At 47.1% G+C, this 20,521-nt stretch overlaps 2 protein-coding genes and 2 long non-coding RNA genes across 56 annotated transcripts; 1 reads left to right on the top strand and 3 right to left on the bottom strand.

Moving 5' to 3' along the window:
* Window positions 1–440: 440 nt before the first annotated feature.
* Window positions 441–2,961, bottom strand: LOC127531836 (uncharacterized). 25 transcript variants are annotated; one of them, XR_007939057.1, is made up of 12 exons: window positions 2,554–2,961; window positions 1,828–2,133; window positions 1,668–1,699; window positions 1,540–1,603; window positions 1,476–1,507; window positions 1,380–1,411; window positions 1,316–1,347; window positions 1,124–1,155; window positions 996–1,059; window positions 868–899; window positions 772–835; window positions 441–675 (listed from the first exon to the last, which is right to left on the bottom strand). It is a non-coding gene; the product is annotated as an uncharacterized LOC127531836 (long non-coding RNA). The 25 variants fall into 25 exon arrangements; XR_007939056.1 differs by lacking the exons at window positions 1,316–1,347; window positions 1,668–1,699; XR_007939049.1 differs by lacking the exons at window positions 1,476–1,507; window positions 1,668–1,699 and having other exon boundaries at window positions 1,572–1,603.
* A 141-nt stretch (window positions 2,962–3,102) lies between these two features.
* On the top strand, window positions 3,103–20,370 carry LOC110971319 (vacuolar protein sorting-associated protein 16 homolog). Its single transcript, XM_051941963.1, has 24 exons — window positions 3,103–3,252; window positions 4,073–4,161; window positions 4,282–4,373; window positions 5,444–5,572; window positions 6,532–6,676; window positions 6,875–6,990; window positions 7,082–7,204; window positions 7,294–7,349; window positions 7,644–7,733; window positions 10,192–10,363; window positions 10,697–10,828; window positions 13,557–13,684; window positions 13,778–13,813; window positions 13,899–14,007; window positions 14,128–14,262; window positions 14,338–14,446; window positions 14,524–14,621; window positions 15,631–15,735; window positions 16,720–16,797; window positions 17,950–18,036; window positions 18,964–19,046; window positions 19,371–19,467; window positions 19,547–19,650; window positions 19,737–20,370. The coding sequence occupies exons 1-24, from the start codon at window positions 3,203–3,205 to the stop codon at window positions 19,876–19,878; spliced, it is 2,505 nt and encodes an 834-aa protein (XP_051797923.1). The 5' UTR covers window positions 3,103–3,202; the 3' UTR covers window positions 19,879–20,370.
* On the bottom strand, window positions 10,943–13,549 carry LOC127531818 (filaggrin-2-like). Of its 28 annotated transcripts, XM_051941995.1 has the most exons (8): window positions 13,398–13,549; window positions 13,157–13,351; window positions 12,930–13,008; window positions 12,679–12,849; window positions 11,848–11,903; window positions 11,451–11,586; window positions 11,290–11,358; window positions 10,943–11,128 (listed from the first exon to the last, which is right to left on the bottom strand). In XM_051941995.1, exons 1-8 carry the CDS (start codon window positions 13,494–13,496, stop codon window positions 11,001–11,003), a joined length of 933 nt encoding a protein of 310 aa, XP_051797955.1. In that variant the 5' UTR covers window positions 13,497–13,549; the 3' UTR covers window positions 10,943–11,000. The 28 variants fall into 28 exon arrangements, 1 of the variants encoding a protein (XP_051797955.1); XR_007938937.1 differs by lacking the exons at window positions 11,451–11,586; window positions 11,848–11,903; window positions 12,679–12,849; window positions 12,930–13,008 and adding exons at window positions 12,336–12,381; window positions 12,896–12,918 and having other exon boundaries at window positions 10,943–11,174; window positions 11,290–11,404; window positions 13,157–13,179; window positions 13,421–13,549; XR_007938939.1 differs by lacking the exons at window positions 11,451–11,586; window positions 11,848–11,903; window positions 12,679–12,849; window positions 12,930–13,008 and adding exons at window positions 12,336–12,381; window positions 12,633–12,655 and having other exon boundaries at window positions 10,943–11,174; window positions 11,290–11,404; window positions 13,157–13,179; window positions 13,421–13,549.
* On the bottom strand, window positions 14,585–15,272 carry LOC127531847 (uncharacterized). 2 transcript variants are annotated; one of them, XR_007939085.1, is made up of 3 exons: window positions 15,220–15,272; window positions 14,758–15,093; window positions 14,585–14,673 (listed from the first exon to the last, which is right to left on the bottom strand). It is a non-coding gene; the product is annotated as an uncharacterized LOC127531847 (long non-coding RNA). The 2 variants fall into 2 exon arrangements; XR_007939086.1 differs by having other exon boundaries at window positions 14,758–14,799; window positions 15,010–15,220.
* Window positions 20,371–20,521: the final 151 nt, after the last annotated feature.

Raw genomic sequence — 20,521 nt, 5'->3', positions numbered from 1 at the left:
TCACCTGATTTTAATCATTTAGTTTTTAACAGTGAAAAAATGTAACTAAATGATCCTGTGAAACTGTCGTTGAAAACATTCATTTTTCAACAGTGGGTTTGTAAATAAAATTGATTCAGATTCTGATATGAGGGGAAGACAAATAAATTAAATACAAAATCACAGTACAATTTATTTAATTAAATTCAATTCATATTGCTTGATTTAGTTATTTTTTGATTTAATGTTATTTAATTGAATTTATAATTTAGAATTAATTTAAACTATAATTATTTATATTTTATATATTTATATTTTAATTTAATTAATAATTTTATTTGATTAATTTCATTTAATTTAGATTTGATTACAGTTGTAATTTAATTTGACTGAATTTAATTTAATTTTCTGACACCTCTCTGGCGCTGACAGGGTTAACTGCCAGCTGGAGGGTTGTTTCCATGGCGACGGGCTGTTTGTGTTTGGAGAGAGAGGCGTGTTTTGGAGGTGAAGTCATCTGGAAGGAAACGTTCCTCTGTTCCTCCTCAGTTCTCTCTGTCAGGAGAACCAACAACAACGTGGCTGTTAAAAGGTTCTAACGGGGACGAGAACCTCTGTGGGAATGCTCAGGGAACACACAATATAACAGAGAACACTGTGGAACCTTAGGAGAACATAAAGAGAACGCTGTGGAACCTTAGGGGAACACAAAGAGAACACTGCGGAACCTTAGAGGAACATAAAGAGAACACTGTGGAACCTTAGGAGAACACAAAGAGAACACTGTGGAACCTTAGGAGAACATAAAGAGAACACTGTGGAACCTTAGGGGAACATAAAGAGAACACTGTGGAACCTTAGGAGAACATAAAGAGAACACTCTGGAACCTTAGGGGAACATAAAGAGAACACTGTGGAACCTTAGGAGAACATAAAGAGAACACTATGGAACCTTAGGGGAACATAAAGAGAACACTGTGGAACCTTAGAAGAACACAAAGAGAACACTGTGGAACCTTAGGAGAACATAAAGAGAACACTGTGGAACCTTAGGGGAACATAAAGAGAACACTGTGGAACCTTAGGAGAACATAAAGAGAATACTGTGGAACCTTAGGAGAACACAAAGAGAACACTATGGAACCTTAGGGGAACATAAACAGAACACTGTGGAACCTTAGGAGAACATAAAGAGAACACTATGGAACCTTAGGGGAACACAAAGAGAACACTGTGGAACCTTAGGAGAACATGAAGAGAACACTGTGGAACCTTAGGGGAACACAAAGAGAACACTGTGGAACCTTAGGAGAACATAAAGAGAACACTATGGAACCTTAGGGGAACATAAAGAGAACACTGTGGAACCTTAGGAGAACACAAAGAGAACACTATGGAACCTTAGGGGAACATAAACAGAACACTGTGGAACCTTACGGGAACATAAAGAGAACACTGTGGAACCTTAGGAGAACATAAAGAGAACACTATGGAACCTTAGGGGAACATAAAGAGAACACTGTGGAACCTTAGGAGAACACAAAGAGAACACTGTGGAACCTTAGGAGAACATAAAGAGAACACTGTGGAACCTTAGGGGAACATAAAGAGAACACTGTGGAACCTTAGGAGAACATAAAGAGAACACTGTGGAACCTTAGGAGAACACAAAGAGAACACTATGGAACCTTAGGGGAACATAAAGAGAACACTGTGGAACCTTAGGAGAACATAAAGAGAACACTGTGGAACCTTAGAAGAACATAAAGAGAACACCTTGGAACCTTAGGGGAACATAAAGAGAATACTGTGGAACCTTAGGAGAACATAAAGAGAACACTCTGGAACCTTAGGGGAACATAAAGAGAACACTGTGGAACCTTAGGGGAACCAACAGATAGAACACAGAGAACAGTTCTGAAGGAGTTCAGGTGAAAACAGGATGTGAAGGAATTTAGACAAACAATAAGCAGCTGTGTGTGTGTGTGGGGGGGGGGGATTGTGTGCATCCGTAGAGTTCCTGTTATTGTGGAATGTCAGGAATTCTGAGGTGTCATGTGACCAGCTGTTAATTTATATCTGAGGGGACCAGTCGAGCAGAATAGTTTTTACCAGACGTTCCACGGCGGATGAAGTTCAGTGTGTGGAACCAACCTTTAGAACCACAGGTCTCTACTTAGACCTTTAGAACAACATTTATCTGCTTAAACCTTTAGACCCACAGGTCTCTGCTTAGACCTGTAGAACCACAGGTCTCTGCTTAGACTTTTAGAACCACAGGTCTCTGCTTAGACCTTTAGAACCACAGGTCTCTGCTTAGACCTTTAGAACAACATTTATCTGCTTAAACCTTTAGACCCACAGGTCTCTGCTTAGACCTTTAGAACAACATTTATCTGCTTAAACCTTTAGGCCCACAGGTCTCTGTTTAGACCTTTACAACAACATTTATCTTCTTAAACCCTTAGACCCACAGGTCTCTGTTTAGACCTTTAGGCCCACAGGTCTCTGTTTAGACCTTTAGGCCCACAGGTCTCTGTTTAGATCTTTAGAACCACAGGTCTCTGCTTAAACCTTTAGACCCACAGGTCTCTGCTTAGACCTTTAGAACAACATTTATCTGCTTAAACCTTTAGAACCACAGGTCTCTGCTTAAACCTTTAGACCCACAGGTCTCTGTTTAGATCTTTAGACCCCCAGGTCTCTGTTTAGATCTTTAGAACCACAGGTCTCTGTTTAGATCTTTAGAACCACAGGTCTCTGCTTAGACCTTTAGAACCACAGGTCTCTGCTTAAACCTTTAGACCCACAGGTCTCTGTTTAGATCTTTAGAACCACAGGTCTCTGCTTAGACCTTTAGAACAACATTTATCTGCTTAAACCTTTAGGCCCACAGGTCTCTGTTTAGATCTTTAGAACCACAAGTCTCTGGTTAGACCTTTAGAACAACATTTATCTGCTTAAACCTTTAGACCCACAGGTCTCTGTTTAGACTTTTAGAACCACAGGTCTCTGCTTAGACCTTTAGAACCACAGGTCTCTGCTTAGACCTTCAGAACCACATTTATCTGCTTAAACCTTTAGAACCTGCTCTGAAGGGTTCAACCAGCAGGAGGCGCTCTGCTGCCGCTCACGAAGAAGAAGAAGCAGCAGAAGAAAAAGAGCAGGAGGAGAAGGAAGCTGCTGCTGGGCCGCGATCAGCTGACTGGCAGCTAAAGCTAACATGGCGTTCATCACAGCCAACTGGAACCCGCTGGGAGAAGCTTTCTACCGGTCAGTTCACCTCCAGTCCTCCGGCGCCTGGCAGCTAGTGGCCACCCGGAGCAGGACGTATGCTAAGATAACCGTTCATTCAGCTGCTAGCCGTCAGTTAGCAGGTCACGTGACTCCGCTAACGTTAGCTTCAGCTAGCGTTAATTGCTTGTTTATGTTATTGTTGTTTACAGAAAGACAGAGCTGTATGAGATGTGTTGTTGTTGTTGTTGTTTACAGGAAGACAGCTGTATGAGATGTGTTGTTGTTTACAGGACGACAGACCTGTATGAGATGTGTTGTTGTTGTTTACAGGAAGACAGAGCTGTATGAGATGTGTTGTTGTTGTTTACAGGAAGACAGAGCTGTATGAGATGTGTTGTTGTTGTTGTTTACAGGAAGACAGAGCTGTATGAGATGTGTTGTTGTTGTTGTTTACAGGAAGACAGAGCTGTATGAGATGTGTTGTTGTTGTTTACAGGAAGACAGAGCTGTATGAGATGTGTTGTTGTTGTTTACAGGAAGACAGAGCTGTATGAGATGTGTTGTTGTTGTTTACAGGAAGACAGAGCTGTATGAGATGTGTTGTTGTTGTTGTTTACAGGAAGACAGAGCTGTATGAGATGTGTTGTTGTTGTTTACAGGAAGACAGAGCTGTATGAGATGTGTTGTTGTTGTTTACAGGAAGACAGAGCTGTATGAGATGTGTTGTTGTTGTTTACAGGAAGACAGAGCTGTATGAGATGTGTTGTTGTTGTTTACAGGAAGACAGAGCTGTATGAGATGTGTTGTTGTTGTTTACAGGAAGACAGAGCTGTATGAGATGTGTTGTTGTTTACAGGAAGACAGAGCTGTATGAGATGTGTTGGAGCCTCAGAGATGGACTCAGAGACAGTCTGGTGGCTGCAGCTCCGTATGGAGGACCCATAGGTACACAACAATAACACAACACCAGCACAACCACAACAACACAACACAACAACAACACCTGCCTGCTGGCTCACTATGAGTGGAACTACAGTGTTGTGTTGATGTGTCTGTGTGTCTCAGCTCTCCTCAGAGAACCTCTCAGACGTTCTCCAAGTTCTCGTCCTCAGTTGGAGATTTATTCTGCATCTGGAGTCGGAATCGCCAGCTTCCCTGTAGGTTCTACTTGTCTGTCTGTAAACTGTCTGTCTGTCTCTCACCTGTCTGTCTGTCTCTCACCTGTCTGTTAACCTGTCTGTCTAACTTGTCTGTCTCTCACCTGTCTGTCTGTCTCTCATCTGTCTGTCTAAACTGTCAGTCTCTCACCTGTCTGTCTGTCTCTCATCTGTCTGTCTAAACTGTCAGTCTCTCACCTGTCTGTCTGTCTCTCATCTGTCTCTAACCCGTCTATCGCTAACCTGTCTGTCTCTAACCCGTCTGTCTCTAACCTGTCTCTCTGTCTCTAACCTCTCTGTCTCTAACCCGTCTGTCACTAACCCGTCTGTCACTAACCTATCTGTCTCTAACCTCTCTCTCTCTAACCCGTCTGTCTCTAACCTCTCTCTCTCTCTAACCCGTCTGTCTCTAACCCGTCTGTCTCTAAGCAGTCTGTCTCTAAGCAGTCTGTCTCTAACCTCTCTGTCTCTAACCTCTCTGTCTCTAACCCGTCTGTCTGTCTCTAACCCGTCTGTCTGTCTCTAACCCGTCTGTCTGTCTCTAACCCATCTGTCACTAAGCAGTCTGTCTCTAAGCAGTCTGTCTCTAAGCAGTCTGTCTCTAACCTCTCTCTCTCTAACCCGTCTGTCTCTAACCCGTCTGTCTCTAACCCGTCTGTCTCTAGCCCGTCTGTCTCTAAGCAGTCTGTCTCTAAGCAGTCTGTCTCTAACCTCTCTGTCTCTAATCTCTCTGTCTCTAACCCGTCTGTCTCTAATCTCTCTGTCTCTAACCCATCTGTCTCTAACCCATCTGTCTCTAAGCAGTCTGTCTCTAAGCAGTCTGTCTCTAATCTCTCTGTCTCTAACCTCTCTCTCTCTAACCCGTCTGTCTCTAACCCGTCTGTCTCTAGCCCGTCTGTCTCTAAGCAGTCTGTCTCTAAGCAGTCTGTCTCTAACCTCTCTGTCTCTAACCCGTCTGTCTGTCTCTAACCCGTCTGTCTGTCTCTAACCCGTCTGTCACTAACCTGTCTGTCACTAACCTGTCTGTGTCTCTAACCTGTCTGTCTGTAACCTGTCTCTCCTGTCTCCAGTGGAAGAGTGGTCCTGTGGTCCATCTGGGTTGGACGGTCAGTGATGAGCTGTTGTGCATTCAGGAGGACGGATCTGTTCTGATCTACGACCTGTTCGGGTCCTTCAAGAGACACTTCAGTATGGGACAGGTCAGTCTAGTCTCTAGTCAACTAATCTGTTAACTAGTTAACTAGTCTGTTATCATTAACTAACCACTAATTAGTCGTTGACTTGTTAACGAACCACTAGTTAGTTGTTGACTTGTTAACTAACCACTCACTAGTCGTTGACTCATTAACTAACCACTAGTAAGTCGTTGACTTGTTAACTAACCACTAATTAGTCGTTTACTTGTTAACTAACCACTAGTTAGTTGTTGACTTGTTAACTAACCACTTGCTAGTCGTTGACTCGTTAACTAACCACTCGCTAGTCGTTGACTCATTAACTAACCCCTATTTAGTCGTTGACTCGTTAACTAATCACTCGCTAGTCGTTGACTCGTTAACTACTTGTTAACTTGTCACATGCTAGTCGTTGACTCGTTAACTAACCACTAGTTAGTTGTTGACTTGTTAACTAACCACTCGCTAGTCGTTGACTTGTTAACTAACCACTCACGAGTCGTTGACTCGTTAACTAACCACTAGTTAGTCATTGACTCGTTAACTAACTACTAATTAGTCGTTTACTTGTTAACTAACCACTAGTTAGTTATAACCACTAGTTAGTTGTTGACTTGTTAACTAACCACTCGCTAGTTGTTGACTCGTTAACTCACCACTCGCCAGTCGTTGACTCATTAACTAACCACTATTTAGTCGTTGACTCATTAACTAATCACTCACTAGTCGTTGACTCGTTAACTACTTGTTAACTAGTCACATGCTAGTCGTTGACTCGTTAACTAACCACTAGTTAGTTGTTGACTTGTTAACTAACCACTCGCTAGTCGTTGACTTGTTAACTAACCACGAGTTAGTTGTTGACTTGTTAACCACTCGCTAGTCGTTGACTCGTTAACTACTTGTTAACCACCCACATGCTAGTCGTTGACTCGTTAACTTACCACTCGCTAGTCGTTGACTCGTGTCGTTGTTCCAAACAGGAAGTGGTCCAGTCCCAGGTGTTGGAGGCCAAGGTGTTCCACTCTCCTTATGGCACAGGTGTCGCCATAGTAACAGGCTCCTCCCGCTTCACCTTGGCAACCAACATTGATGACCTGAAGCTCCGCAGGTTACCTGAAGTCCCAGGTAACACCTGTCTGTCTCTCCTACCTGTCTGTCTGTCTCTCCTATCTGTCTGTCTGTCTGTCTGTTCTCTCCTACTAACCTATCTGTCTCTCCTACCTGTCTTTCTGTCTGTCTCTCCTACCTGTCTTTCTGTCTGTCTCTCCTACCTGTCTGTCTGTCCGTCTCTCCTACCTACCTGTCTGTCTGTCTGTCTCCCAGGTCTCCAGGGGAAGCCATCCTGCTGGGTGGTCCTGACTCAGGACAGACAGACCAAAGTCCTGCTGTCCAACGGTCAGGACCTCTACATCCTGGACAACATGTCCTGCACCGCTGTGGTGAGACACTTAGAGACAGACAGGTGATAGGTGAGGCTGGTGTGGTCACCTGACTGCCCACCTGTCTGACCACCTGTCTGTCTGTCCTCAGGTCCCTCCAGGTCTCAGTCCTCAGGCTGGCAGTGTGGTCCACATGTCCGTGTCTTTCAGTTACAAGTACCTGGCCCTCTTCACTGACTCGGGACACCTGTGGACAGGAACCTCCAACCTGCAGGTGAGCAGCTGCTCCATCTAATCAGCCTTTAGGTGTCTTAGCTGAGGGGGTGGGGCAAGATGACTTACAGGTTGATGGTGTGTCTGCAGGAGAAACTGAGTGAAGTGGACACCAAGAAGACGACGTCCCCCAAACAGATGGTCTGGTAGGTCCACCTGTCTGTCTGTCTGTTTGTCTGTCTGTCTACCTGTCTGTCTACCTGTCTGCCTGTTTGCCTGTTTGCCTGTCTGTCTGTCTGCCTGCCTGTCTGTCTACCTGTTTACCTGTCTGCCTGTCCGTCTGTCTTCCTGTCTGTCTGTCTACCTGTCTATCTACCTGTCTGTCTGTGTGTCTCCCTCTTTACCTGTCTGTCTGTCTACTTGTCTATCTACCTGTCTGTCTGTTTGCCTGTCTGTCTGCCCATCTGTCTACCTGTCTGTCTGTCTGTCTACCTGTCCAGGTGTCGCAGACCAAAGAGTCAGCAGCCATCTGTGGTTCTGATGTGGGATAGACTGCTCCTGGTGGCTGGAGTTTGTAATGACACCATCCAGTATCCTTCAGACCAGCCTGTTGGGGTTCTCCTGGAGATCTTTAGGGTTCTCTTGCAGATCTTTAGGGTTCTCCTGGTGATCCTTAAGGTTCGCTTGGAGCTTCTGATGGTTCTCCAAGATTTAATCATGGTAGTTTTGGTACCTGTTAATTAGGGGTGGGCGATTTGGTCTAAAAAAAAAAAATCTCCGATTTTTTAAAGAAAAATTCGAGTTTCGATTCGATTTTCGATTTTTTCTTTCAATGCACTTAAAAATTACTGCAGACATCAGATCTACTGTCAAAAGTAACTTTATTGCTGTAATTGTCCTCAGAATAAAAAAACGCATGTAAACAATTTAATGAACAAGTTAATGACGCAAGTTAATGAGGCTCTGTAATTCAACAATTTCCCCAGGAACTGAGAGCATCTTTTAATCCGTGGGCAATTATTTCACCGGTGTGGTAATCGGGGAAATATGCTGTCTGGAGGCAGATGCTGTGCATGGTCCAGCTGTCGTTGCGCTGTGAGACTCATGTACGGCTGTATTGTCCGGCCACCTCCTCCAGCTCGTTGCGGATCTTTTGCCGAGTGGTATTGTACAGGTGAGGCAGCGCCACATCGGCGAAATACTTGACTGGGTACAACGTACCTTGCATCCAACGATTTCAACAGCTGCAGTCAATTCCAGCCATTTTCAGTACAAAAAATTGCTAATATTCTATTTGTAAATAAAAAATATGACAAGAAATACAGGGAATATTGGACGCGCACCGCGAGGTGCATTTCCTTGAAAACGACCGATTCGTGGATTTTATACCGACTTCAGGACATGTTTTGGACAAAATAGTTCACTGGCTTGTGTCGTCTGGATGTAAAAGGTTGGATTATGGCCATTTTTTTGTGGAATATTTTCATCTGTGTGTAATAATGAACCCGGAAATGTGAGTCGCGCTGTGTACGTTGAAGCCGTGTATAGAGAACAGATGGATGGATATTCGTTGTTTGTTGGACAAATGTGTTTTTCTCACCCGCTGTGGTAATCACATCTGAAAGTGGTTTATACCGGCGGATTCATGAAAATCTAAGCTTTCCATCGACGTATAGTGTTTGTATAATCGCGTTTGGAGCCTTCGGACATTCTTGAAATTCCTATGCAAATTAGTAAGTGTACCACCGGAGGTACACTGAAGTTTTAAAAATACTTTGCAGCGAGGCTTTTTCTGTTGTTCGTCTGAAGCAGCAAAACCGAACCAGTTCCAAATGATTGAGTTAGCTGTGCCTTTCTTTTGAATGAGTTCTCTGTTACATGTTGCCGCTGCCACGGGGAAGGGGGCTGTGTTACACCGCGCTACGGAAGCCCACGAGGAATGGGCGGACGGAAAGCGAAAGATGCCGGAAAACTGCGGGGGAAAAACTCGAGTTTGCAAAATAAAAATCTTTTTTAGCAACAAATTCGATAAATCGATTAAATCGATTTTTTGCCCAGCCCTACTGTTAATGTTTTTTCTGGAGCTCTCGAAGGGTTTTCTTTAGGGGTGTAACGGTACACTAAAATGTAATTTCAGTATTCGGTTCGGTTAATTTTCGGTACAAAAAAGGCAGAAAAAGAACGTGAATAAGAACGTAGTCCCGTGGCAATAAAAACTCCAATGCCATGTGTTATTGCTTTGGCCCGGTCAGAGTCGTGTGTTAGAGGTTGTTTAAAAGCAGACGTTATCGGTGTTTGCACCAAGCTGGTTTTCTTTCTTGTTGATGTAACATTTACTGTCGGGTGATGCCGTTTTAAGTGCGTTAACATATTAGACGTGTTTCCTGTAGCATACCCGATCTCCGTGGAACAGTGCCGACACTCAGCTTTGGTTTTATCCACTTGTCTTTGTCCATTGGTAACTGTAAAAGGAAAACCAAAATGTTCCCAAACAGGAGAGCGTAGTGAGCTTGGAGGGTCTTCCAGCTCAGGTTTGATAGTGGAAGAAGTGGTGTCCGACCAAGAAGTGGTGTCCGACACTCTAAAGCGTCCGTGTGAAAACACGTTAAGGGCTTTAGTTCCCGACGGAGCGCTTAGATCACTCTAGTCATAAATTTGAAGAGAAAATAATATGAAATATGAACCGAAACGATGCGCAAGTGGACCAAACCGAACATGCCGTACCGAAACGGTTGAATACAACCACATGAACTGTTACACCCCTAGTTTTCTTGGATCCTGTTCAGGTTCTCTTGGATCCAGTTCAGGTTCTCTGGGATCCTGTCGGGGTTCTCTTGAAGTCTGTTCAGGTTCTCTCGGATCCTGTCGGGGTTCTCTTGGAGTCTGTTGAGGTTCTCTTGCATCCTGTTGGGGTTCTTTTGGAGTCTGTTCAGGTTCTCTCAGATCCTGTCAGGGTTCTCCTGGGTTAAACTCCAGGTTCTTGTTGAGTCTTGCTCAGGTTCCACTCCTCTTCAGCAGGTAGAGTTTGATCCTTGACCCTGACCTCAGGTTTCCCATCGAGGATCCGTGTGTTCTGATTGGAGAACTGGATGGAGTTCGCATCATCAGCTCAACCAATCAGGAGCTGCTGCAAGAGGTTCCTCTGGTCTGTCAGGACATCTTCAAGATCGCATCCATGGCTCCTGGAGCTCTGCTGCTGGAGGCCCACCGGGAGTATGAGGTGACCTGTCTGTCTGACCACCTGTCTGTCTGTCTGACCACCTGTCTGTCTGATTACCTGTCTGTCTGTCTAATCACCTGTCTGTCTGACTACCTGTCTGTCTGTCTGACCACCTGTCTGTTTGATTACCTGTCTGTCTAATCACCTGTCTTTCTGTCTGACCACCTGTCTGTCTGTCTGTCCACCTGTCTGTCTGACTACCTGTCTGTCTGTCTGACCACCTGTCTGTCTGATTACCTGTCTGTCTAATCACCTGTCTTTCTGTATGATCACCTGTCTGTCTGTCCACCTGTCTGTCTGTCTGACCACCTGTCTGTCTGTCTGTCTGAGCAGAAGCTGAGTCAGAAGGCTGATGAGTACCTGAGGGAGATCAAGGAGCAAAGCATGCTGGGAGAAGCAGTCAAACAGTGTGTGGAGGCGGCGGGTCATGAGTACGACACCAACACGCAGAAATCCCTGATGAGGGTGAGAACACGGAACCAGAACCACCAGCTGTGGGCCACATGTATGACTTGGCGTGTGCTGCGTGTATGACTTGACGTGTGCTGCGTGTATGACCTGACGTGTGCTGCGTGTATGACTTGACATGTGCTGTGTGTATGACTTGACATGTGCTGTGTGTATGACCTGACGTGTGTTATGTGTATGACCTGACGTGTGCTGCGTGTATGACCTGACGTGGGCTATGTGTATGACCTGACGTGTGCTGCGTGTATGACCTGACGTGTGCTATGTGTATGACCTGACGTGTGCTATGTGTATGACCTGACGTGTGCTATGTGTATGACCTGACGTGTGCTATGTGTATGACCTGACGTGTGCTATGTGTATGACTTGACGTGTGCTATGTGTATGACTTGACATGTGCTGTGTGTATGACTTGACATGTGCTGTGTGTATGACCTGACGTGTGTTATGTGTATGACCTGACGTGTGCTGCGTGTATGACCTGACGTGTGCTATGTGTATGACCTGACGTGTGCTATGTGTATGACCTGACGTGTGCTATGTGTATGACCTGACGTGTGCTATGTGTATGACCTGACGTGTGCTATGTGTATGACTTGACGTGTGCTGCGTGTATGACTTGACATGTGCTGCGTGTATGACCTGTGTATGACCTGACGTGTGCTATGTGTATGACTTGACGTGACCTGACGTGTGCTGCGTGTAAGAGCTGACGTGTGCTGCGTGTAAGAGCTGACGTGTGCTATGTGTATGACCTGACGTGACCTGACGTGTGCTGCGTGTAAGAGCTGACGTGTGCTGCGTGTAAGAGCTGACGTGTGCTATGTGTATGACCTGACGTGACCTGACGTGTGCTGCGTGTAAGAGCTGACGTGTGCTGCGTGTAAGAGCTGACGTGCGCTATGTGTATGACTTGACGTGTGCTGCGTGTATGACTTGACATGTGCTGTGTGTATGACCTGACGTGTGCTGCGTGTATGACCTGTGTATGACCTGACGTGTGCTATGTGTATGACTTGACGTGACCTGACGTGTGCTGCGTGTAAGAGCTGACGTGTGCTGCGTGTAAGAGCTGACGTGTGCTATGTGTATGACCTGACGTGACCTGACGTGTGCTGCGTGTAAGAGCTGACGTGTGCTGCGTGTAAGAGCTGACGTGTGCTATGTGTATGACCTGACGTGACCTGACGTGTGCTGCGTGTAAGAGCTGACGTGTGCTGCGTGTAAGAGCTGACGTGCGCTATGTGTATGACCTGACGTGTGCTGCGTGTATGACCTGTGTATGACCTGACGTGTGCTATGTGTATGACTTGACGTGTGCTATGTGTATGACTTGACGTGACCTGACGTGTGCTGCGTGTAGGAGCTGACGTGCGCTATGTGTATGACCTGACGTGCGCTATGTGTATGACCTGACGTGTGCTGCGTGTATGACTTGACATGTGCTGTGTGTATGACCTGACGTGTGCTATGTGTATGACCTGACATGTGCTGTGTGTATGACCTGACGTGTGCTATGTGTATGACCTGACGTGTGCTGCATGTATGACCTGACGTGTGCTATGTGTATGACTTGACGTGTGCTGCGTGTATGACTTGACATGTGCTGTGTGTATGACTTGACGTGTGCTATGTGTATGACTTGACGTGACCTGACGTGTGCTGCGTGTAAGAGCTGACGTGTGCTGCGTGTAAGAGCTGACTTGTGCTGCGTGTAAGAGCTGACGTGTGCTGCGTGTATGACCTGTGTATGACTTGACATGTGCTATGTGTATGACCTGACGTGTGCTGTGTGTATGACCTGACGTGTGCTGCGTGTATGACCTGGCGTGTGCTACGTGTATGACCTGACGTGTGCTGCGTGTATGACCTGACGTGTGCTGCGTGTATGACCTGACGTGTGCTGCGTGTATGACCTGACGTGTGCTGCGTGTATGACTTGACGTGTGCTATGTGTATGACTTGACGTGACCTGACGTGTGCTGCGTGTAAGAGCTGACGTGTGCTGCGTGTAAGAGCTGACGTGTGCTGCGTGTAAGAGCTGACGTGTGCTGCGTGTATGACCTGACGTGTGCTGCGTGTATGACCTGTGTATGACCTGACGTGTGCTGTGTGTATGACTTGACGTGTGCTATGTGTATGACTTGACGTGACCTGACGTGTGCTGCGTGTAAGAGCTGACTTGTGCTGCGTGTAAGAGCTGACGTGTGCTATGTGTATGACCTGACGTGTGCTATGTGTATGACTTGACGTGTGCTATGTGTATGACTTGACGTGTGCTATGTGTATGACTTGACGTGTGCTATGTGTATGACTTGACGTGACCTGACGTGTGCTGCGTGTAAGAGCTGACGTGTGCTGCGTGTAAGAGCTGACGTGTGCTGCGTGTATGACCTGACGTGTGCTGCGTGTATGACTTGACGTGTGCTGCGTGTATGACCTGTGTGTGACCTGACGTGTGCTGCGTGTATGACCTGACGTGTGCTGTGTGTATGACCTGACGTGTGCTGCGTGTATGACCTGGCGTGTGCTACGTGTATGACCTGACGTGTGCTGCGTGTATGACCTGACGTGTGCTGCGTGTATGACCTGGCGTGTGCTGCGTGTATGACCTGGCGTGTGCTATGTGTATGACTTGACGTGTGCTACGAGTACAGCCTGGCATGTGCCTGGCGTGTACAGCCTGGCGTGTGCGTGGCGTGTCAGCAAGTGTCTCGTCCTCCAGGCGGCGTCCTTCGGGAAGTGCTTCCTGACAGACTTCAGTCCCGACCAGTTCGTGTCGACCTGCAGAGAGCTGCGTGTGCTGAATGCCGTCAGAGAGAGCAGCGTGGGGCTGCCGCTCACACACGCTCAGTATCCTCCACGCTGCCCCGGGGCATCCTGGGAAACGTAGTGTAGCTGTGTTCAGTGTTACCATAGAAACCATTCCTTGACCTGTGACCTCAGATTCAAACAGATGACTTTACAGGTGCTTATTGACAGGTGAGTCATTTCATTTGACCTGTCTGTCTCTGTCTGTACCTGTCTCTCTCTCACCTGTCTCTGTCTGTACCTGTCTCTCTCTCAGGTTGGTGTATCGACAGTTTTATCCGCTAGCGATTGAAATCTGTCGTTACCTGAAGATTCCTGATTATCAGGGAGTCAGCAGAGTCCTCAAGCACTGGGCGTCATGCAAGGTAACCTGTCTACCCGCCTGTCTCTCCACCTGTCTTACCTCCTCTCTCACCTGTCTGTCTCTCTCTTGTCTGTTGCCACGTGACCGGCTCACCTGTGTGCGTGTTTATGGGCGTGTCCAGGTGCAGCAAAAGGACCTATCAGACGAGGCCATTGCCCGGGCGGTGTGTGTGAAGGTGGGAGACTCGCCTGGCGTCTCGTACTCGGACATCGCAGCCAAAGCGTACGAATGTGGACGCACCGAGCTCGCCATCAAGGTAGGGATGTGACATCACACAGGTACGTTGGGTGACATCACAGGAGGTCATGTGACACGCTGCCTCTGTGCCCAGCTGCTGGACTTCGAGGCTCGGTCCGGAGAGCAGGTTCCTCTGCTGCTGAAGATGAAGAGGAGTCAGCTGGCTCTCAGCAAGGCCGTGGAGAGCGGAGACACCGACCTGGGTGAGTGTGGTAGCTCCGCCCCCTACCTGCCCACCATGCGCATGATGTCACACTGATCCTGATGTGTGTGTTGTCAGTGTACACGGTGGTGAACTACCTGAAGAACGAAATGAACAGAGGAGACTTCTTCATGACTCTAAGGAACCAGCCGGTCGCCTTGAGCCTCTACAGACAGGTAGACACACCTTTATCATAGCTCCTCCCCCTCTACAGACAGGTAGACACACCTTTATCATAGATCCTCCCCTTCTACAGACAGGTAGACACACCTTTATCATAGCTCTTCCCCCTCTACAGACAGGTAGACACACCTTTATCATAGCTCCTCCCCTTCTACAGACAGGTAGACACACCTTTATCATAGCTCTTCCCCCTCTACAGACAGGTAGACACACCTTTATCATAGCTCCTCCCCCTCTACAGACAGGTAGACACACCTTTATCATAGCTCTTCCCCCTCTACAGACAGGTAGACACACCTTTATCATAGCTCTTCCCCCTCTACAGACAGGTAGACACACCTTTATCATAGCTCTTCCCCCTCTACAGACAGGTAGACACACCTTTATCATAGCTCCTCCCCTTCTACAGACAGGTAGACACACCTTTATCATAGCTCCTCCCCTTCTACAGACAGGTAGACACACCTTTATCATAGCTCTTCCCCCTCTACAGACAGGTAGACACACCTTTATCATAGCTCCTCCCCTTCTACAGACAGGTAGACACACCTTTATCATAGCTCTTCCCCCTCTACAGACAGGTAGACACACCTTTATCATAGCTCCTCCCCTTCTACAGACAGGTAGACACACCTTTATCATAGCTCTTCCCCCTCTACAGACAGGTAGACACACCTTTATCATAGCTCCTCCCCCTCTACAGACAGGTAGACACACCTTTATCATAGCTCTTCCCCCTCTACAGACAGGTAGACACACCTTTATCATAGCTCCTCCCCCTCTAAAGACAGGTAGACAGACATTTATCATAGCTCCTCCCTCTCTACAGACAGGGAGACACACCTTTATCATAGCTCCTCCCCCATACAGTCCTTCGGAGGAGCCTACGATGTCCTGATAAACTGTTGAAACATGGACACGTGAACACTTCTGGATTGTCCCCCCAACATGTTATTTTTTTGTTTATCTGTTTGTTTATTTATCCGTTTGTTTGTTTGTCAGTTCTGTAAGCTGCAGGAACAAGAAACTCTGAAGGATCTCTACAACCAGGACGACAACCATCAGGAGCTGGCCAACTACTACGTAGCCGCCAGCTATAAGGAGAAGGTAACACCTGACTGTCTCTACCTGTCTGTCTCTACCTGTCTGTCTGTCTGTCTGTCTCACCTGTCTGTCTCTACCTGTCTGTCTGTCTCACCTGTCTGTCTCACCTGTCTGTCTGTCTCACCTGTCTGTCTCTACCTGTCTGTCTGTCTCACCTGTCTGTCTCTACCTGTCTGTCTGTCTCACCTGTCTGTCTCACCTGTCTGTCTGTCTCACCTGTCTGTCTGTCTCTACCTGTCTGTCTGTCTCACCTGTCTGTCTCACCTGTCTGTCTGTCTCGACCTGTCTGTCTCTACCTGTCTGTCTGTCTCTACCTGTCTGTCTCGACCTGTCTGTCTGTCTCTACCTGTCTGTCTCACCTGTCTGTCTGTCTCTACCTGTCTGTCTCTACCTGTCTGTCTGTCTCACCTGTCTGTCTCACCTGTCTGTCTCTACCTGTCTGTCTGTCTCACCTGTCTGTCTCTACCTGTCTGTCTGTCTCACCTGTCTGTCTCACCTGTCTGTCTGTCTCACCTGTCTGTCTGTCTCTACCTGTCTGTCTGTCTCACCTGTCTGTCTCTACCTGTCTGTCTGTCTCTACCTGTCTGTCTCTACCTGTCTGTCTGTCTCTACCTGTCTGTCTCACCTGTCTGTCTGTCTCTACCTGTCTGTCTCTACCTGTCTGTCTGTCTCACCTGTCTGTCTCACCTGTCTGTCTGTCTCTACCTGTCTGTCTGTCTCTACCTGTCTGTCTCACCTGTCTGTCTGTCTCTACCTGTCTGTCTGTCTCACCTGTCTGTCTGTCTCACCTGTCTGTCTGTCTCTACCTGTCTGTCTCTCCTGTCTGTCTCTACCTGTCTGCCTGTCTCTACCTGTCTGTCTGTCTCACCTGTCTGTCTTTACCTGTCTGTGTGTCTCTACCTGTCTGTCTGTCTGTCTGTCTGTCTGTCTGTCTCTGTCTGTCTGTCTGTCTGTCTCACCTGTCTGTCTCTACCTGTCTCCCTGCAGAGGTTAGAGAGCCGTCTGTCTCTCCTCCAGAGTGCAGTAGACGAGTACAACAAGGCCAAGAATGAGTTTGCTGCCAAGGTAACGTCCAGGAAACGTCACTGATCCCTAGAAGTACAAGTACACTCATGTACTACAACAGGACTGAGGACTACACTCATGTACAACGTACGCAGTAGAAGTACTCAGGAAATTAAACATCAAGTACTGAAGTAGTCCTCAGGCCTGTTGCTGCCAGCAGGAGTACGAGAACCTCAGCAGGTTATGAAGTACTGCATTCACTAGTAGTACAGACTGTGTACCACATTGACCTGCAGTATACAGTATGTACTGTGTACTACATTTACCTTTTTAGTACTTTGTCAGTAGTATTTTAGTACTTTGTCAGTAGTATTTTTAGTATACTGACAGTCAATATGAACTTTGAGGTATAAATGTAGGCAGAATTCTACTTGTAGGGGGGTTGTAATGATTCATTGTGGATTTACTGATGATCTAGTGCCCTGGTAGTGGAGATAATGATGAGTTGTCATTTTGTCATGATTCATTGCACATGGGTTGGTCACTTTGCAAAAGTGAACCAAATACACACCAAGCAGTACTCAGTGAGTATCTGCACAATGTGAGAATGGGTTTGAAGGCCTATATAAAGGCCCAAAAAAGGCCACCATTGTTAGTCCAGTGAACAGCATCATGCCGTCTATCACATGAACAACGTCTCCGGGCACTGGGTATGGTGGAGGCCGCTTTGAGCTACAGTGATGTATCCAGGCGTATGGGCTGTTCCCAACCCACAATCAGAAGCCTGGTCCAAAGCATGCGCCGACGGATTGCTGCCTGCATCCAAGCAGATGGAGGCCATACTCGGTACTGACTGTTGTGACTTTGTGTTTGTCAGGTGCCATTTTCTTTTGTGAAATTCTTTATTTTGAAATCATTCTTGAAACTTTAGATTTTTGTTTCTGTATGCCAATATGCTAAACAAATGATTCATATGAAGAAAATCCAGTTTGGGGCTTCAAAATAAAAATTATGTTGAAAAATATGGTCTCAAAGTTTTTAATGACTGTCAGTGTACTTTGTCAGTAGTATTTTTAGTACTTTGTCAGTAGTATTTTTAGTACTTTGTCAGTAGTATTTGTGGTTTGTATCGTCGGTTGTTTGAACACCTGGTGGACAGGTGAGGACGTCCTGTGACATCACTGTCTGAGCTTCTGTCTGATTGGTCCTCAGGCCACCGAGGACGAGATGCGTCTCCTCCGCTTCCAACGCAAACTGGACGACGAGAAAGGGGCGGGGCTTCTGGGACTGTCTCTACAGGTAAGGTCAGGTGTCGTCCTGGTGGCGACCAATTAGAGGCCTCCAGCGGTGGAGCGTCAGCTCGGCCATTCTCAGTTCTAAGTTCTAAGCAAGTTTGTTCTCTTGTACTTGGTGAGAACGCATCAAGGTTAAAGTCCATTTGGAACATCACCACCTCGGTTCATCCATAGACAGTCTCTGGATTCATCTGCTCCGGTTATTTTTACCGTGAAAAACAACGACATGGAACCGATATAATAACACTCCCCTGCATGTTCACATTTTAATATTAAAACAGTTACTGTGTGATGTCCCCTCGTGATGTCCCCTCATGACGTCCCCTCGTGACGTCCCCTCGTGACGTCCCCTCGTGATGTCCCCTCGTGACGTCCCCTCGTGACGTCCCCTCATGACGTCCCCTCATGATGTCCCCTCATGACGTCCCCTCATGACGTCCCCTCATGACGTCCCCTCGTGACGTCCCCTCGTGACGTCCCCTCGTGACGTCCCCTCGTGACGTCCCCTCGTGATGTCCCCTCATGACGTCCCCTCGTGATGTCCCCTCATGACGTCCCCTCATGACGTCCCCTCGTGACGTCCCCTCGTGACGTCCCCTCGTGACGTCCCCTCGTGACGTCCCCTCATGACGTCCACTCATGACGTCCCCTCATGCTGTCCCCTCATGGCGTCCCCTCATGACGTCCCCTCATGACGTCCGCTCTTGACGTCCCCTCATGACGTCCCCTCATGATGTTCCCTCGTGATGTCCCCTCATGACGTCCCCTCATGCTGTCCCCTCATGACGTCCCCTCATGATGTTCCCTCGTGATGTCCCCTCATGACGTCCCCTCATGCTGTCCCCTCATGCTGTCCCCTCATGATGTTCCCTCGTGATGTCCGCTCTTGACGTCCCCTCATGCTATCCCTTGATGTCCCCTGTGTCTTTAGGCCACCATGGAGGCTCTGCTGGCATTGGGGCTCCACAAACAGGCTGAGCAGCTCTACAGAGACTTCAGAGTTCCTGACAAGAGGTGAGACGATGATGTCACCGCTCTGCTCTGATTGGCTGACATCACGCTCTCATTTTAAACCGGAAACTCACCTGTTTCACCTCATTCCGCTGTCCACCTGTCTATCTGTTACCTGTCCTACCTGTCTATCTGTCCTACCTGTCTACCTGTCCTACCTGTCTACCTGTCTAAATATCCAACCTGTCTAAATGTCCTACCTGTCTAAATGTCCAACTGTCTAAATGTCCTACCTGTCCTACCTGCCTCAATGTCCTACCTGTCCAACCTGCCCACCTGTCCTACCTGTCTAAATGTCTTACCTGTCCACCTGTCCTACCTGTGCAGATATTGGTGGCTGAAGCTGAAGTCTCTGGCAGAGAAGGAGGAGTGGGAGGAGTTAGAGAAGTTCTCAAAGAGCAAAAAGTCTCCTATTGGCTACCTGGTAAGGATTAGCCCTGCCCCCTCCAGACATTGTGCATAAGCTACATTTCCCATGAGTCTTAGCTCCGTCTCCTCCCCAGGCCTTCGTTGAAGTTTGCATAAAGTGTAACAACAAGTATGAAGCTAAGAAGTACGTTTCCAAGGTGACACCTGAGCAGAAGGTCAAAGCTCACCTGGCCGTCAGGTAACACACCTCACCTGTGACATCACCTGTGACATCATGGGGCTGTTGAGCCAGTCAGGTAACTCTGCGTTTCCTCTTCCTGTCAGTGACCTGGAGGGGGCAGCAGACGCCGCCATCGAGCGCCGGAACGAGGCGGAGATGGGCGCGGTCCTCTCCAGATGCTCCGCCTCCGACCGCCTGGTGATTGACAGGTTGAACAGGGCCAGAGCTGGAGCTGCCAAAAAGTGATCCCCATTCAGAGTGTATGGAGGCAGACTGCTGCCAAAAGTGATCCTCAGTTCAATTAGTCATCAATACAACATGTTACCATAGCAACAAGACTGTCAGCACTGTTATTTATCAGCTGGTTGATGAATAATCAGTGGTTATCGATCAGTAGTTATTGATCAGTGCTTATTGATCAGTAGTTATCGATCAGTGCTTATTGATCAGTAGTTATTGATCAGCTGATTGATCTGTGGTTATCGATCAGTGCTTATTGATCAGTAGTTATTGATCAGCTGATTGATCTGTGGTTATCGATCAGTGCTTATTGATCTGTGGTTATCGATCAGTGCTTATTGATCAGTAGTTATCGATCAGTGCTTATTGATCAGTAGTTATCGATCAGTACTTATTGATCACGTGTTCCTGAATAAAGCCGTGCTCTGCTTCTCGTTCTGCATCTTGTGTTCAAAGTTTACATTTTAAATGTTTATTATTAAATTTTATTTCACATTATTTGTTGTTTGGTTTCTGTTTATTCTTTGTTTTTGCCCTGTGTTTCTCTGTCATGGCAGTTGCCATGGTGACAGTATGAAGCTTCTGTTGAGCAGATTTCTGCAGTTTTTAATGAGTCTGAAAATTGAATTGAATGTTTCCAGTTTAATAA

The sequence above is a fragment of the Acanthochromis polyacanthus genome, chromosome 22 (assembly GCF_021347895.1).
Source record: "Acanthochromis polyacanthus isolate Apoly-LR-REF ecotype Palm Island chromosome 22, KAUST_Apoly_ChrSc, whole genome shotgun sequence".
Classification (NCBI taxonomy): Eukaryota; Metazoa; Chordata; class Actinopteri; family Pomacentridae; genus Acanthochromis; species Acanthochromis polyacanthus.
This window is presented reverse-complemented; position numbering and strand designations above follow the sequence as displayed.

Coding starts and splice junctions, on each gene's coding strand:
- LOC110971319 (XM_051941963.1), top strand. CDS start 3,203: ATGGCGTTCATCACAGCCAACTGGAACCCGCTGGGAGAAGCTTTCTAC. Junction 7,205..7,293: donor CAGGAACCTCCAACCTGCAG/GTGAGCAGCTGC, acceptor GTGTGTCTGCAG/GAGAAACTGAGTGAAGTGGA. Junction 14,447..14,523: donor GAGCGGAGACACCGACCTGG/GTGAGTGTGGTA, acceptor GTGTGTTGTCAG/TGTACACGGTGGTGAACTAC.
- LOC127531818 (XM_051941995.1), bottom strand. CDS start 13,496: ATGCCAGGCTGTACTCGTAGCACACGTCAAGTCATACACATAGCACAC. Junction 11,904..12,678: donor ATACACGCAGCACACGTCAG/GTCATACACGTA, acceptor AGCACACGTCAG/CTCTTACACGCAGCACACGT. Junction 11,129..11,289: donor ATACACGCAGCACACGTCAG/GTCATACACATA, acceptor AGCACACGTCAG/GTCATACACATAGCACACGT.